This window comes from Notamacropus eugenii, chromosome 2 (assembly GCF_028372415.1).
Source record: "Notamacropus eugenii isolate mMacEug1 chromosome 2, mMacEug1.pri_v2, whole genome shotgun sequence".
In the NCBI taxonomy this organism is placed as follows: Eukaryota; Metazoa; Chordata; class Mammalia; order Diprotodontia; family Macropodidae; genus Notamacropus; species Notamacropus eugenii.
In genome coordinates this window covers 465,200,336-465,217,277 of record NC_092873.1, presented here as the reverse complement: position 1 = coordinate 465,217,277, position 16,942 = coordinate 465,200,336, and the positions used below count along the sequence as shown (strand labels likewise).

Below are 16,942 nucleotides of genomic sequence, written 5' to 3'. Positions count from 1 at the left end.
GAAAGGAATTCTTGTCTTTTACACATAAACTCAGAGTTTGCTTTGTTTAGGACTAATCTTCTCTCTCTCTCTCTCTCTCTCTCTCTCTCTCTCTCTCTCTCTCTCTCTCTCTCTCTCTCTCCCTCCCTCCCTCCCTCCCTCCCTCCCTCCCTCCCTCTCTCTCTCTCTGAGACCTAGGCACTAACTCACTGAATTTCTCACTACTTTAGGCCACAGACTAGGAAACTGTATGGCCAGTGCTAAGAATGATGCAAAAATGGGTGCTGAGGTGGGGAACAGCCACATTTGCCCCACAGGCTACAATCTGGATCCTTTGTTCTAGGCAACTCTCTAACACTAGCATCTGCAGGTGTCAACCTTCTGTATCAGAAAGAGGAAATTTCCTCATTCAAAAGTTTCCTATACCAATGAAATAAGAATAACAACAAATCTTTATATAGGACTTTATCTCATTTGAACCTCACAATAACCTCTGTGAGACAGGTGCTATTCTTATCTCCATTTTACAGATGAGGAAACTGGGGCTCAGGAGATGAAGTGACTAGCTCATAGTTTAGTAAGTATCTGGGGTAGGATTTGAACTCAGGCCTTTTTGACTCCCAAGCTCAGTTCTTTAACTACTGTGCCACCTCCCTCTCCCCTGCTACATGAATAAATTGGTTTTAGGAAGCTGAGTGTCACACAGCCAGTGGCATAACTGAAATGTGAACCTGGGTCTTCTAAAGTCCAGTTCTTTTTCCATTATGCTACAAGTGAACAACTATCTAGAATCTTGGACTTGGATGAGCTCTTGAAGGTCACCTCATCCAGTTTAGAGCTCAATAGGAGTCCATACTATCATATCTCAGGGGAGCATTTATTGAGCTTTGCTTTGAAGAGCACCAGGGATGGGGAATTCACTCTACCAAACTGCCCCTTCTGCCTGATGTACATGTTTAATTATTAGGAATGTTTTCCCTATACTTTGCCAGAATCTACTTTACTTCGATTTCTTCCCCCGCCCCCCTCCCCACAAATTGGCATTTTTTAAGTTCAAGAACAGATTATGAAGGAGGTGGAGGGGAGTCCTAGGGGAGAGGGAGGAGGAAGGAGACAGGGAGATGTCAGCCTCTCATATATGTCTGCTCTAGATGGGGTTGATCCTGATTTTTGAGCCCTGGTCCAGGGCACATAATGAAACACATGATAAGATGAAGTTTCAGGGGCGATAGTTTTAGGATAATATCAAGGGGCAGCCAAGATTACACATCCAACCAAAAGTAGGGGCTGGGATCAGCAGCATCGCTTCATTTTGTGGAATTGAAGCAGAGAAGTTTGATAACTTCTATCCTGCACATTTTAGCTCTTATAAAACGTTCTTGTAGTGAAAGTTTTTGTGCTAAAGAATTCTTTCATCTCCTCTCTAACTTTCTGTACTTTCTTTGAATATGCATCCAACTTGTGGGCTGCCTGCTAAAGAGCTGCTTCTTGCTCCTAAGTGATCTGATCCAGTTAAGGCTGAAGAGCTGCATATTTCTGGTTTAAGTGCTCTAGGTTTCTACTGATGTTGACTGCAATATCTTTCATTTCTGGATACTTCAAGCTAGTCAGTTTGTTCATATTTTCCAGAAGTGTATAGCCTTCACTGGTGGCAGTCAGTTGGCCTATCAGGTATGTGGCCATTTTAGAGAGCATGTCCTAGCGCAGTTCCATTAAGTCTGCCTTGGTGGGCTCCACCACGGCATCGTCTAGGCTGGGGAAGGTAGGAACAAGAAAGGATGGGGATGGGAGAGGAGAGGTGAAGGGAGAAAGAGAGGAAGGTAGAGGAGGGGAGGAGAGCGAAAGAGAAAGGAGGGAAAGGGAGAAGGATAAGGGAGGAAAAGGACTCTGCTTCGATTTCCACTGTTTTCCTCCAGTTCTGCCCACTGGAGCAAAGCAAAACAAACCTAATACTTAACACAGCCTCTTAGATACTTGTATACATAGCCCCTGCAATTTTTCTCTTCTCCATGATAAACATTCTCATTTTTAAAATTCAGTTTCTGCATGGTGTACTTTTGAATGCCTCTGCTGTATTCTGGCTAGAAATTCCTGGATAGTTAAATTTTATCTCTAAACCATTTTGTACAGTCTATGTATGTTCCTATTTGGAAATGTATACACTAAGGAAAAATCAATGTGGGTTAAGAATACTTGTAGAAGGTTTTGTGGAAGAGTTAGGACTTGAGTTGGGAAAGATCTGAATTTTTGAAGAGGAAGAACAAAAGTTCTTCCAGAAAGAGGGAAAAAGATGATAAAAAGTAGAGAAGTAGGAACTAGCATGTCTTATAAAAGCATCAGTATATTACAGAGTGAAAAGAAGGCTGGGCTTAGAATGAGAAAAAATCAGAGATCCTTTGTATCTTCACTTGGTTTATCATATCAGTAAGGGGACTAAATACTTTGGAATAAAGGACTATGCCAAGGAGTAGAAAATAAAATTTGAATAGGCAGTATGATGGCCTGAGTCAATAAATAACTGAGTGCTACTGTTATGTTTTTGAGAAAAGGAATTATGTGATAACATAGCATTTTAAATCAGAAAATCTGATCTGATATTGATATCTAAAATACAATAGGAAGGGAAGAAACTATTCACAAAGAAATATATCTATCATAGCTTAGAGAAGGTAAGTAGTGGGAATGGAATATGTACAATGAATCTTTCAGTCTGCTCTGAGAATTTTCCTTCTACATCAGGTGGTGGTTGAGTTCTAGTGGTACCAATGGTACAACTCATAAGACAGAAGATGCCAAATATTCCTAGCTTAATTCTAGTAATTACACTGTGCAATGTGATAACAGTGGAAAGAACATTGAATCTGGAGTCAGAAAGGCTAGATTTCTGGCACAATTCAGTGACTTTGGGCAAACCATAGTTTACTAACTTGCAAATGCGGAGGTTTAGATGAAATTATCTCAGAGATGGAAGTTGCAAGCATGACTGACCAGAAAGACTTATGAGTGACCCCCCCCCTTTTAAAAACAGACAATTCTTTATTATACATTTGCATATTTGAACATTTATAGTTGGAACAACTATAACTATTAATAAATATGTCAATGTCTACCACATATAATTAGAGTAATGGTATAAAGGTATTCCTCTTATTACAAAGCAATTCCTATATAAAAATGAGTAATTTTGGTTTGAATAATCACAAAATTTTGCAAATTCTTATGATCTTATGGTCAAAGTGACAAGGAATCCTATAGGAGATCTAACCCTACATTTTCATTTCTGTATGAAAAACTAAAAATCAGTTTGGGATGATTACACACAGGGTGTTTTCCCAACACTTCCAAAAGCTATTCAGATCAGCAGCAGTATCTTCTTCCCAAGTGTCACTGGGTATGACGAACCATCAGAAACAACTACGCCATACTACTGAACATGCTTCCAGACTTTGCCCTTAAAGAAACCAAGACCTCTGGCCAGTGTCAGATAATCTGTCACTAGAAGCTACTTGTATCCAGGCCAGATATTTATTACTATTGATCTGCCTGGTCCTAGAGAAAGACTTTTGTTCTCTCAGTCCAGGACTTTGACCTCAATTAAGTTATGAATTTCAATCCGATAGACTACTCCACTTACCCTGCTGCTCTCTCTGACTGGATTAATTAGAATTAGCTAGGCCCAGAGTCACCCCAAGCTCCTCATGGATCATGCTATTTTAATAATAAATAAAGGAACAGAGGCAATGTACAAGGAAAGATTTTGAAAGATTGCTCATCCAAGAACATCATTCAGAATCTGCCAATATCAATTTCCCTGACTTTGATTGCCTCATTTACTTCTTTTTATTTATTTTTATTAATTGGACCTTCTCCCTTTACATGAGCTTTCCAAATATGCTCTTCTAATGAAGCCAAAAGAAGTACTTGCCATTTTGTATCCCTGGTTTGCGGCTCCTTTTAAGTTTCACTAAAATTTCTCATCAAAGTTTTCTTTAGCAAGAATGATGAGACTTTAAACATTTAATAATCTAAGAACATTAAGACAAAGCTCATGCTAATCTAGTAAAAGTAATACTAGTCTATAGCCATAAACTATTATCATTAAATATATAAAATGAGCTTTTTTTTATTGCTCATTGAATTGGATAATAGACAAATTGGAATGCTGCTGAAAAGGCACTTTCTAAGCCTGCAAAGAATATGTACACACACTGTATAGGTTTTCTGATATCTATGACACATAAGAAACAGGAATAAAATAGATTAGTTACTGGGATAAATTAGATATAGGTCAATGGGAAATCTAGATCATACTGATATCAAAGATAACCAGAAGGATAAGGTCTTACTGAATATATTCATCACACTATATTACTTTTGTTCCTTTTAAATATAAAGGCCCACAATATTAAATGCAATTTCAAGTATTTGACAATAGTTAGGGAATGCTCAAAAATTTCAAGTGTATTAAGGAAGCAATGCACATCTTCAGTTATTATTCGTCACATCACAAAAATTCTTTATTTACTAAAATCTGAATTCTTGTTATTGCTTCTAGAAAGGTCACAGAAATTTTTTAGTTAAGATGGGATGAAAACAATTGGTGATTTTTAAAAAGATAATCTATCATTTACTACACAAAAAGATATATTTACCTATATTAGATGTACTTAGTTATTTGCTCAGTCTTTTCCACTTGAATGTGAGCTCCTTAATAATAGTAGGGACATGTTTTTGCCTTTGTATTAACTTGCATATAATAAGCATTTAAAAAATGTTTGTTGACTACCCTAAAAGCACTGACAACTAGAAAGTATACTTGAATGGCATTCATTTTTAACACCTATTATACATAAGATGAAATATTACTCTTACATCTATCCTCTCCTTTTCATTTTCACATCCATCAATCCATTTAGGTTATAACTACTATTTTTTAAAAGAATTATTTATGCCTTTTGGGTTTTTTAAAAATACCAATTATTTCTTGATAGTATCCCCCTGCCTTGCCTTCCCAATGGCACCTGTTCTTTTAATAAAGGAGAAAAAAAGGCTCAGGTAAAATCAAGTGATTGAACAACTATGACAGCATATGAACCATTTACATTGATAGTTCCTTGCCTAATAAGAGAGAAATGTCATGTCACTTCTTTGGGCTTCAATTTTCTCATCTGTAAAATGAGGGGATTGCAGTTGGCCTTAATGTCCTTTCAAGCTACAAATTTATGATCTTTTGGCTTTTATCCTCCATTCTTAGGTATCAAGATTGGTCACTGGAATTATTATTAGTTCACCTGCCCCTTAGTACTGTTTTCATTTACTGGATTTGTCATTAGGTAATTTTTCTTATTTCTGCTTTTTTTTTACTTTGCACAAATTTATACCAATCCTTCCAAGTTTCTCTGAGTTATTTACACTCATAATTTCCTTTAGTGTGGTGGTATTTCACCTGGCAGGATAAGATACCAGACACTGAGGTCCTTTCTTGAACTAAACTGCCAAATATACACTTGCCTAAAAGATTATTTTATGGAGGATTCACATAAGGCAGGCGCTCACATGGTGGCCAGAAGAACCAATACAAGGACACTGTCAAGGTCTCTCTTAAGAACTTTGGAATTATGTAACATGGGAGACACTGGCACAGAACCGCCCAACATGGAGTGCCCTCATCAGAGAAGGTGCTAGTGTTCTGTGAGCAAAGCAGAACTGAAGTAGCTCAAAAGAAACATGAGATGTGCAAATTTAGAGAATCCACTCCAAATGTTCACATAGACTATTTGTGTCCAACCTATGGTAGAGCCTTCTGAGCTTGTGTTAATCTGATTGGTCACTTTACTTGAATATAGTGATGTCATTCTGGTCCTCTTTGAGAAAGAAGAACACCAACCGATTTCATTACATTCCTATATCATAATTTTGCTTTCCCCAATGAAGGGCAAAGATAGGTACATACTCTGTTTCCAGATTTGGGCTACTTAAAAAGAGTTCTTCTACTTTAGCAAAACAGAAGCATATAAATTAAACTCACATATAAATGAATAATGAAATACAAGAAGAACTAATAGAAAAGGAAGTCCCGTTAAAAACAATGATAAAATTCATAAAATATCTGAGAATCATCTACCAAGACATACTAAGGACTTGTACAATTAGAAATTGGTACAATACAATACAAATACAATTAGAAAACTCTGCAAAGAAAAAGAATAATAAGAATAAGAAATAGTGGAACCATATGCAGTGCTCATAGCTGGGTAAAAAATACAATACTACTATACCAATTTAGTATTAGCCCAATCAAACTATCAAGAAGACATGTTATAGAGATAGCTAAAATAATACAAATCTAAAAATATCAAGGGAAATAATTTTTTTAAAGTAGAAATGAAAGGGGAATACAAGACCTTGAATTACACACTAGAGCAATAACCCCAAAAGCTAATTTTTACTGCTTAAAAAATGGAAATGTTAAAATGGTGGCAACATAATGTAGTGGATGGAGAAAGGGCCTCAAAGCAAGGAAGACCTGGGTTCAAGTTTCATCTGAGATATATGCTGGTTATGTGACTCTGGGCAAGTCACAACACGAAGCAATTCTCTAAGACTATAAATAGGAAAGAAGATGCCAACTTGCATTGGTAGAGGCAGTTTCCTTATCTCAGAGTTCCTTATACTAACAAAATGATGCCCAGACCTCACGCCTTTTCTAAAAGATAGATGAGTACAACAGTAGGACATGTAAGACAAAGAAGAATCAGAAAGAAAGAAAATAACTCAATAACCCAGTGTTCAATAAACTTGAGAATACAAATTACTTGGAATAAGAGCTCCCTAAATGCTAAGAAATTATGGAAAAATGTAAAGAAGTCTTGCAGAAATTAGGTCAAAACCAGTATCTTACGCCAAATATCACAATAAGCTCAAGATAGACACATAGCCTAATTATTAAAGGTCATACCACAAAAAAATTAGAAGAGAATCCGCCGAGGTGCTTTCCATAGCTATGGCTGGGGGGCCATTTTAAAATCAAACAAGGGACAGAAGCAACACCAAAAGATAAAACAGATAACATTAATTACATTAAACTGAAGATATTTCACATGAACTAGGAGAAAAAGGGAAGCTATTACTGGGAAAATAAATCTCTCCATCAAATATCTCCCATATCGTAGATAAATATAGAGAACTAATACCAATATATAAAACCAAGAGACTTTGCCCTATGGATAAATGTTCAAAGGAGAGGTACAAATAATTCTTTAAAATAAACCGGAAAATTGTGATTTTGTTTGTTTTTGAGATAGTCTCCCTATTTTACTCAGGCTAGAAGTGCCTGAGTGGAAGCCCCTCACAAGTCCAATCCTTCTGCTGACTGGCAAGGATCTGGGCTAATGCATGCCTTCTTAGACAGTTTGGTTGCCCCTGTTCTCAGTGAGGCTCACCAAACTGGCACTTTACTTACCAAAAGCATCTGATCAGTTTTGGAATTACAGCAGCTCAGAATTCCTGTGCTTAAGTGATCCAGCAGCTTCAACTTCCCAGTAGAAAGGATTATGGTAAAGGAGTAGTCAGGGAAGTAGATGGAGAATTAAGGGTAGTGTCATAAAATTCCAGAGAGAGAATATTCAGGATAAAGAGTGTTCAAAGGAGTCAAAAAATACAAAGAAGTCAAGAAAGAGGAGTATTTTTAAAAGGTCATCAAATTTGGGAACTAAGAAATCATTAGCAACACTATGGAGAACAATTTGAATTATTTCATATTTATTATACTTCTGTAAGTAGACTTTAGTCTTATTTTTCTTTTCATTTACATTATTAAAGCCACAGATGAGAGTGAGCTTCAAGAAGCTATGGCATATACAGTGCCACACTCCAGTAAAATCACCTCCTTTAATCAGGGCTACAGCAGGTTGAGGGTAATGGATAGGTCACAAACCTGCTGGTGAGTTAGGCGCATATCTACCCCAAGTATGTGAAGACTTTCCCTGGCAGAATGGCTAGATGAGAATAATCGGTTCCAATGGCCATGAAGGAGGTGGCTGTGAAGTGCTTAGAGTTTGGTCAGACATTGAAGATGCCACTGTATCCCAGGCCATTGCCAGCTGTCCCTATTTTTGTCTTGCCACCGAATGCTGACTTAGGAGGAAGGAGTAGGGCTGATAACTCTGTGTGACTCTGCCTCACTTAAATCCAACTCAAGCAAAAGTCAAGAAATCACCCATGATATCATTGTTCCTCTTTGAAAATGAAGAACAGGCAACAATAATTCTAGCCATTGTGTACATTTTTCCTGGTTCTGCTTACTTCACTCTTTGAATTAGCTCATAAATCTATCCATGCTTCTCTGAATTCTTCATATTGGTTATTTTTTTACCTCACAGTGATATTCCATTATATTCATGTACCATAATTTGTTCAATCACTTCTCAGGTAATAAATGGGTAGAGGCAATTAATTAGAGAAGTCAGGGAGACCTGACTTCAAATCCTGTTTCAAAAACTTAACGAGCTGTTTGACCCGGGGCAATCATTTACCCTTTTACTCAGTGTCCTTGTCTGTAAAATGAGGGTAATAATAACACATCTCCCAGGACTGTTGTGAAGCTCAAAGATATGACACATATAAAAGTGCTTTGCAAATCTCAAAATGTTACACAAATGTTAGCTATTAACAGGACAGAGAAGTGGAGCAATGGGTAAGAGTGCTGGGTCTGTAGTCAGGAAGACTCTTCTTCCTAAGTTCAAATCCTGCTGTCATGTACTAGCTGTGTGACCCTACATAAGTCACTTCACCCTGTTTGCTTTAATTTCCTCCTCTGTAAAATGAGCTGGAGGAGGAAAAGATGAACCCCTGCAGGATCTTTGCCAAGAAAACCCCAAATATCACATCACTGTTATTGATATTATTACTATTAAGGACATCTAATTTGTTTTCAATTCTTTTTTTTGCCACAAAAAAATACTGCTATGAATATTTTAGAGTTCATGGGACCTTTCTGTCTATGACTGTCCTGGGGAATATGTCTAGCAGCAAGATCTCTGGTTTAAAGGTATGGAGGTTTGAATCACTTTTTAGCGTAGTTTCAAACAGCTTTTCAAAATGGATAGTTCAATGATTATATAAGCCTTAGCTATGTCCTAGGTCAACTCATTCTGTGGATTGTTCTACTTCTTCACCAACACTCTTGCTCAACTCAAAATGTCCGTGCCCCATGGCCTGCTCTCCTGCTTGGGGAATTCTTGGGTGGGAACACTGTTTTACAAGGAGTTCACCTATACTTCCTTCACTGCCAGCTTCACTCATTCCCTATAGAGATCCCTTTCCTTATCTTCACCCCACCCTCATTTTCCAGCTCCCCTTCATGTTTTGTTTTCCCCTAGAATGTAAGCTCCTTGGGAGCTTTCGTTCCATAGCATTTGTATCCCCAGCACTTAGAACAGTACCTAATACATAATCACTCCATTATTTTTTTTTTATCTATCCTGGCAGGCTAACTCCTGGATATATGTTTTCAGTTATTTTTTAGGGAACTTTCCCTTCTAACTCTAACCCCTGTTTTTTATTATTCCTCTATAGAATTGTTGACAATTTTTATGGATTTACTTTGTACACTGCTACTATCTAAATTAATTTCTACCCCGATTCTCTGGAATTTTGTAAGTAAATCATGCTGTTGTTATTAGGGATCATTCTGTCTCCTCTTTACTAAAGTTTAAGCCTTAATTTTTGCCTCTTGTTTTATCTTGCCCCTAGGGCAACTATCTTAAATCTTTTCTCCATAGCCAACACTTGGAAAAACTTGTTTACACAGGTTGTCTACACTTCCTCTTCTCTAACGTCTTAACCATTTCTCTCCAATGATACTCTCTGGGATTTCCTGACACAACTCTTAGTTCTCCTCCAACTTGCCTGATAATTCCTTCCCTGGATCATCCTACATATCTAGTCCAAATAATTCTGGGTAAATACTAAAGCAAGGCTTGATTTTCTTCTCTTTTTCTTAAGTGATCTTATTAGCTCACTTGAATTTATCATTTCTATGTAGTCAATTCTTCTATAAAACTTATTCCCAAAAGTGAATCTATTACATGGTGGTTGATGTTGTAGGGAATATTTTGACCACACAGTAAATTTCAAGTTTGCTTACCTATAATGTCTTCTAGGAGAAGTTGAGAATGCAGAAAAACTAAACCATTTAATAATAACTCACAAGCTGCTACCCTTCCAATGCTCATTTCCACAAGTACTCTTCTGATCTTTTTTCTTTTTTGGCTACATTGCTTTATTGTTTGTTGCAAGTCAGAAATAATTAATGTCTACCTTTGAAATACTTTTTTTTTGTTGAATAAAAGAATTAAAATGAATGGGGGAAACCATAAAACAAAACAAAACGTAACACAAAAGAAAATAGTCTGCTTCATTCTGCAAAATAAACCCACATAAATCATCTGCATTTCTATATATTTTCTATATATTACTAACAAAGCCCAACAGCAAGAGATAGAAAGAGAAATCCCATTTAAAGCTAAGGTAGACACTATAAAATATCTGGGAATCTACTTGCCAAAACAAACCCAGGGACTATATGAACACAATTACAAAACACTTAGCACAAATAAAGTAAGATCTAAGTAAGTGGAAAAACATCAGATGCTCATGGGCAGTCCAAGGCCAATATAATAAAAATGACAATCCTACCTAAATTAATTTACTTATTCAGTGCCATACCAATCAAACCATCAGATAATTATTTTCTAGAGCTAGAGAAAATAATATCAAAATTCATCTGGAAGAACAAATGGTCCAGAATATCAAGGGAACTAATGAAAAGAAATGCTAGGGAAGGTGGCCTAGCCCTACCAGATCTCAAATTGTATTATAAAGCAGCAATTTATCAAAACCACGTGGTACTGGCTAAGAAACACAGGGATAGACCAGTGGAATAGGTTAGGTATTCAAGACAGTAGTCAATGAATACAGCAATCTACTGTTTGATAAACCTAGAGATCCCAGCTTCTGAGATAAACTCACTGTCTGACAAAAATTGCTGGGAAAACTGGATAACAGTGTGGCTGAAACTGGGAACAGACCAATGCCTGACACTGTACACAAGAATAAAATCCAAATGGGTAAAAGATCTAGGTATAAAGATTGATACTATAAACAAATTAGTGGAGCAAGGAATATTGTATTTGTCAGATTTATGGAGAATGGAGAAATTTATGATCAAATACGAGATAGAGAACATTATGAAGTACATAATTTTGATTACATTAAATTGAAAAGTTTTTGCACAAACAGACCCAATGCAATCAAGATGAGGAGGGAAGCAGAACACTGGAAAAGAATTTTTGCAACTAGTGTCTGTGATAAAGACCTCATTTCTAAAATATATAGAAAAGTGAGTCAAATGTACAGGAATGAACATTGTGTTTATAACTGACTGTATTCTGCTCTCACTCTTGCATCATGAACTATTTGTTAGATATTTCCAACAAGATATCTTACAGACATCTCAAACTCCTCATCTTTCAACTCAAACCTATTCTTCTTTAGGATTTTATCCCTAACAATTTCTTCAATTGTTTTCTTCCCCAGTTACTGAGAATAATTTATGTAGAATAGGTAATCACTCTTAATTACCCTTCAAACATGAGAGAAACTTCACCTGCAAATCCACCTGAAACAGGGTTTGGGGTTATTTTTTTTAATTAACAGCTTTTTTATGATTTGTTAAATTTCATTTTCTGATCATGCTCTAAGATATCTGTTCCATCAACAGGAATTTTATATTTTTATAGATAACCCTCCTTCTTAAAATTTCATTTGTGCTAGCTTATAATTGTGTATATTAAGTTGTGAAGGTTCTTTTTATTCCTTCTCTTCTTAATGTAATTTTGCTTTATTTTTAATTTTGTCAATATGAATCTCCACAAGTTAAATAAAAGTTAATCAGCTTTCAGTTTTACCTATTCTACAATCTTTTTGTTTCCTATATTATTTATTTCTTCTTGAGCTTTAAATGGGTTTTTTTTGTGTATATTTTGGTTTAGTTATTCATTTTCTAATTTTTTAATTTGCATATTTATTTCATTAATGCAATTTCTGTTTTATTAATACATGCTTTTCAAAATATAATTTTCCCTCTAACATTACTTTATCTGTATCCCAGCAACTGCTGGTACATCATTATCATTCTCCTTCACAGTTATTATCTTTATGTTTTGTGCCTATTAAGGATACTATTATTAATTTTCCATTTTGTTCTATATATTTTGCTTTTGTTCCCTACATTTACTACTATTTTTTCATAATAATATTCATTATGGTGTGAATAATTTTATTAGTGCTTCTAATTATTTATATGTACTTCTCTGTGACAAGCTTTTAATTATTTATATTTATATGTACTTCTCTGTGACCTAACACATGGTCAATTTTTGTAAAAGCCCCCATGTGGTACTATAAAATTTGCTTTAATGTTCTTATCCAAAAGATACCATGTTATTCAAATCTAACATCTCCAACAATTTGTGCAGCTCTGTTTTCTTTTTTTTGTACCTTTCTGCTAAATTTATCCTGTTCTAAAAGGGAAAATTAAAGTCTCTCTAATGCTATACCATTTAGTACTTGTGTTTAAAACTGATATTGCCTCATTGACTGAAACAGGCAGCTGGTAGCCCAGTGAATAAGAATGCTAAGCCTTGAGTCAGGAATGCCTGAATTTAAATCTAGCCTCTGGGATTTACTGTATGACCCCAGGCAAGTAAGTAAATTTTTTCTACCTCAGTTTCTTCATCTGTAAAAAAGGGATCATAATAGCATCTACACCCAAGTTGTTTTGAAGATAAAATGAAATATTTTCAAAGTGCTTCACAAAATCCTGAAGAGCTATCTAAATGCTACCTACCAGCTACTCTTTCCCCACAAGTGTGTAAAATACAAAATCTGTTTACATCTACCTATTTACCACTTAGTTTAACATTCATTTTTCTTTGTTTCATTCTCCTTATTTCTCTTTTCTTCTATTCTGAATTCTATTATTCACTTTATGGGCTAGATACACTTACTTGTTCCATCTTTATTCTCTGTCCCTCACAAGGGTAGTTTCTGGAATACTGATTTTGAATATTCTCATCCATCCCATTTCTGTGTTACTGCACTTGTAGGTCTTAGCCTACCATCCCTTTTTTCCTCTATTTCTTAGTCTCAAAAAATATTAATTCATAAAGGAGACAAGCTTTTCCAAAGCTTCTAAAAAGCAAGCAATCTTTCCAGCAACAACAAATATTTACTTTAAAAATAGTACAAATTCTAAAAAGGAATATAAATTACTTTGTGTTAGAGAGAAGAAAATCAATTATTAAGTTAGGGAATTTTAACTTTGACTATAACAGTTATAGGCATAAATGTGATGCTGTTCATTAACACATTATAAATGAAACATTAAATATCTACTATGTGCTAGATTGCCAGAGATACAGAGAGAGATATGACACAAAGTTGACAACTGATAACTGAAAAAGGAAAGAAGAGACATGCATACAAATAATTACAATAATAAGAGGAAAATAAAATAAGTTCAAAGAGAAGGTCCTGGTAATGTACTGTAAGAACTTTAGATGCAAAAAAATTCTAGGAAAAAGAACTTGAGAGAGCAAATGGAGAGATGCTAGGTATGGGAAAAATTCCTATGCCTAAGTGTGGGGAGGTGAGGGATAACAAAATATGAAAAGTATTATAAAGGGAAAATTAATGAACAAGATGTACATTGGGTCTGTGTGTCAATAATTATAAGCTGGTCTAGGGGTACTATTGTGCCAAACTGGATTCTGGCAACTTCTTTTCAACTCATTCCATTGGGAGATTGGTTTTCATGGAAGTAGTTATACCTATTCTATAAAGCAAGTAATATCTATATCTACATATCTATACCTACATAAGTACATATATACACATATTTATATGAAAAATGAAAGAAAATAGGATAGTCCTAAATCAAGAATCAGTAGAAGAATCCCTCTAGAAAAACAAACATGTGCATGCATGCACATATATGAGCACATATGCACTAGGAAAATTTAATTTTAATAATTTTATTAAGTTTGAAAAATAAAAAATCTTGACCACTTTTGTCCAACAGTTTTTCACATGCAAAAAAGAAATATTGTGCTTTTAATATCATGTGTCAAGTATTAGATGAACTTTAATGAGTTAATCTATTTCCTTTTACTAAGATTTAGCTAAAGGGTTTTATGGTAACAAGTAAATATGATAAAGAGTACAGCAGGGAAAGGTTTTAGAAAGAAAGTGTTTTGACAATGTTGGATTAAACAAAATCCAAGTGAAAAAAAAAAGAAAATAGTATTCATTTTATGGACTACACTTGTCTTTCTTGCAATTATTCAACTCATCCCAATTTGTAATTATTAAACTTTGTCTAATTTCAAAAGTGTTTTCCTTAGCATCATTTTTACTTTCAGTAAAACAGAATCTTGCCTTAAAGCATTACTAGCAACAAGCTCCCTTTCACGCATACATCAATGCAAGTCTTTGAAAGATATAACAACAGAGATAACCATTTTTTTCTCACAGCCCTGCAGTCATTAATATCAGCTGAGAAACAAGAAGAGGGATGCAACCAAGGCTTGTTGTGAAGATCAAATGAGAGAGTAATTATAAAAAGCTTCATTAGCACAGTGCCTGGCACATAGGAAGCAGTACAGTAATGACAGTCACTGCTGTTATTGTCATTTTTGTCAATGTCATAAAGGAAATTCAATGCAGAATTCAAGTCGAAAAATTCCTTGTAGATGGTGAAACCTTCCAGATTATCCCACTAAGAGACAGCATTGTATGGACTGCTTCAAGCCCTGGAAACACTTAATGTATCTCTGAAATGACATCCATAAGCACTTAAAACAGAAAAACCAAGTAGACGATTAATGTTTATGCTATATGACAAACTGTAGAGCTCATCTCTGTGTGTGTGTGTGTGTGTGTGTATGTGTGTTTTCATATGTCTCAAACAGACGGTGCAAATGTAAATGTTTACCAAAGTAAACAGGAGAATAGGCTGGGCTACTGTGGGAAATTGCAAATTTCTTTAAATACTCCTAACTGAATCAACAAAGACACCAAATGAGAAAATTAATAGCTTCTGCAAAACTGCAGGCTATGAAACAAACCCTCAAAAATCAACAGTATTTCTACATAATAACCAACCTTAAGAAGCGAAAATGAAAGAAAAATCCCATTCCAGATAACTACATAATGCATAAAGTGCCTGAGGATCAATTTACCCTAGTAAACAAAAGCATAGATTCAATTACAAAGTACTCCTTAAAAAAAAAAAGAACTTCAATAGCTGGAGGAATACTTAGCGCTCATGGCAAGGCCGCACCAATATAATAAAAATGACAGTGCTTCCAAAATTAATTTAATCTTTCAATGCTACACCAAGCAAATTACCAAAAGAATTCTTTATAGAACTTGACAAACTAACAACATAATTGATTTGTCAAAACAAAAGATCCAGAATGTAAAGGTAAACAATGAAAAGAAATAGGGATGAAGGGAGAATAGTACTTCCAGATCTCAAAGTATATTATAAAACAGCAATCCTCAAAACCATCTATTATTGGTTAAAAAAAAAAAAAGATCAATGAAACATACTAGATAAGGGAAAATCAGAAACAATGGAACTCAAAAACTTACTGCTTTCTCATATAAATCCAGCATTTCTATGTTACCAATAATGACCAGCAGTAAGAGATAGACAGGGAAATTCTACTTAAAATAACTGTAGACAACATAAAATATTTGGGTGTCTACTTGCCAAAAGAAGCCCAGAAACTCTATGAACACAGTAACAAAACACTTCACAAAAATAAACTCAGATTTAAACAACTGGAAAATATCAATTGCTCATGGGCAGGCCTAATAAAAATGACAATTCTACCTAAATTAATTTACTTATTCAGTGCCATATCAATCAAACTACCAAAAAATTATTTTGTAGAGTTAGAAAAGATAACAAAATTCATCTGGAAGAAGAAAAGGTTCAGAATATCAAGGAAATTAATGAAAAAATATGCTAAGAAAGGTGGCCTAGCTGTACCATCAAAACTACTTGGTACTGGCTAAGAAATAAAGTGGTAGATCAGTAGAATAGGTTAGGTACACAAAACACAGTAGTAAATGACTATGGTAATCTATTGTTTGATAAACCCAAGGACTCCAACTCTTGGGATAAGAACTCACCATTTGACAGAAACTGCTGAGAAAACCGGAAAATGGTATGGCAGAAACTAGACACAGATCAACATTTCACGCCCTATACCAAGATAATGACAGAGTGGGTACATGAGTTAGACATAACGCGTGATACCATAAGCAAATTAAGAAAGCAAGGAATAGTTTACATGCCAGATCTATGGAGAAGGGAAGAATTTATGACCAAACAAGGGATAGAGAATATTATGAAATGAAAATGGATAATTTTGATTACATTAAATTAAAAAGGTTTTGCACAAACAAAACCAATGCAACCAAGATCAGAAGGAAAGCAGAAAGATGGGAAACAATATTTACAGTCAGTGTTTCTGATGAAGGCCTTATTTCTCAAATACATAGAGAACTGAATCAGTTTATAAGAATACAAGTCATTCCCTAGTTGGTAAAGGATGTGAGCAGGCAGTTTTCAGATGAAGAAATCAAAGTCATCTAGAGCCATATGAAAAAATGCTCTAATCATTATTGATTAAAGAAATGCAAATTAAAACAACTCTGAGATACCACCTTATACTGATGAGATTGGCTAATATAACAGAAAAGGAAAATGATATATGTTGGAGAAGATGCAAGAAAACTAAAACACTAATACACTGTTGTTGGAGTTGTGAACTGATCCAACCATTCTAGTGAGCAATTTGGAACTATGCCTAAAGGTCTATAAAACTGT

At 35.0% G+C, this 16,942-nt stretch overlaps 1 protein-coding gene and 1 long non-coding RNA gene across 6 annotated transcripts in view; one reads left to right on the top strand and one right to left on the bottom strand.

The window, feature by feature from the left end:
- The window catches only part of ACBD6 (acyl-CoA binding domain containing 6), a 231,736-nt gene that overhangs the window by 102,726 nt on the left and 112,068 nt on the right, over positions 1-16,942 (bottom strand). Inside the window, exon 7 of one of the 5 annotated variants that reach the window (XM_072648490.1) lies at positions 158-16,315. The exons of the other annotated variants lie outside the window; for them this stretch is intronic. Coding sequence (XP_072504591.1) covers positions 16,301-16,315 — 15 coding nt within the window. The 3' untranslated portion in view covers positions 158-16,300. Of the gene's footprint in view, positions 1-157; positions 16,316-16,942 lie in introns of those variants that run through there. 5 annotated transcript variants of the gene reach the window in all.
- LOC140529677 (uncharacterized) overlaps positions 1-16,942 on the top strand; it is a 28,731-nt gene that overhangs the window by 425 nt on the left and 11,364 nt on the right. The gene's annotated exons all lie outside the window — the stretch shown is intronic.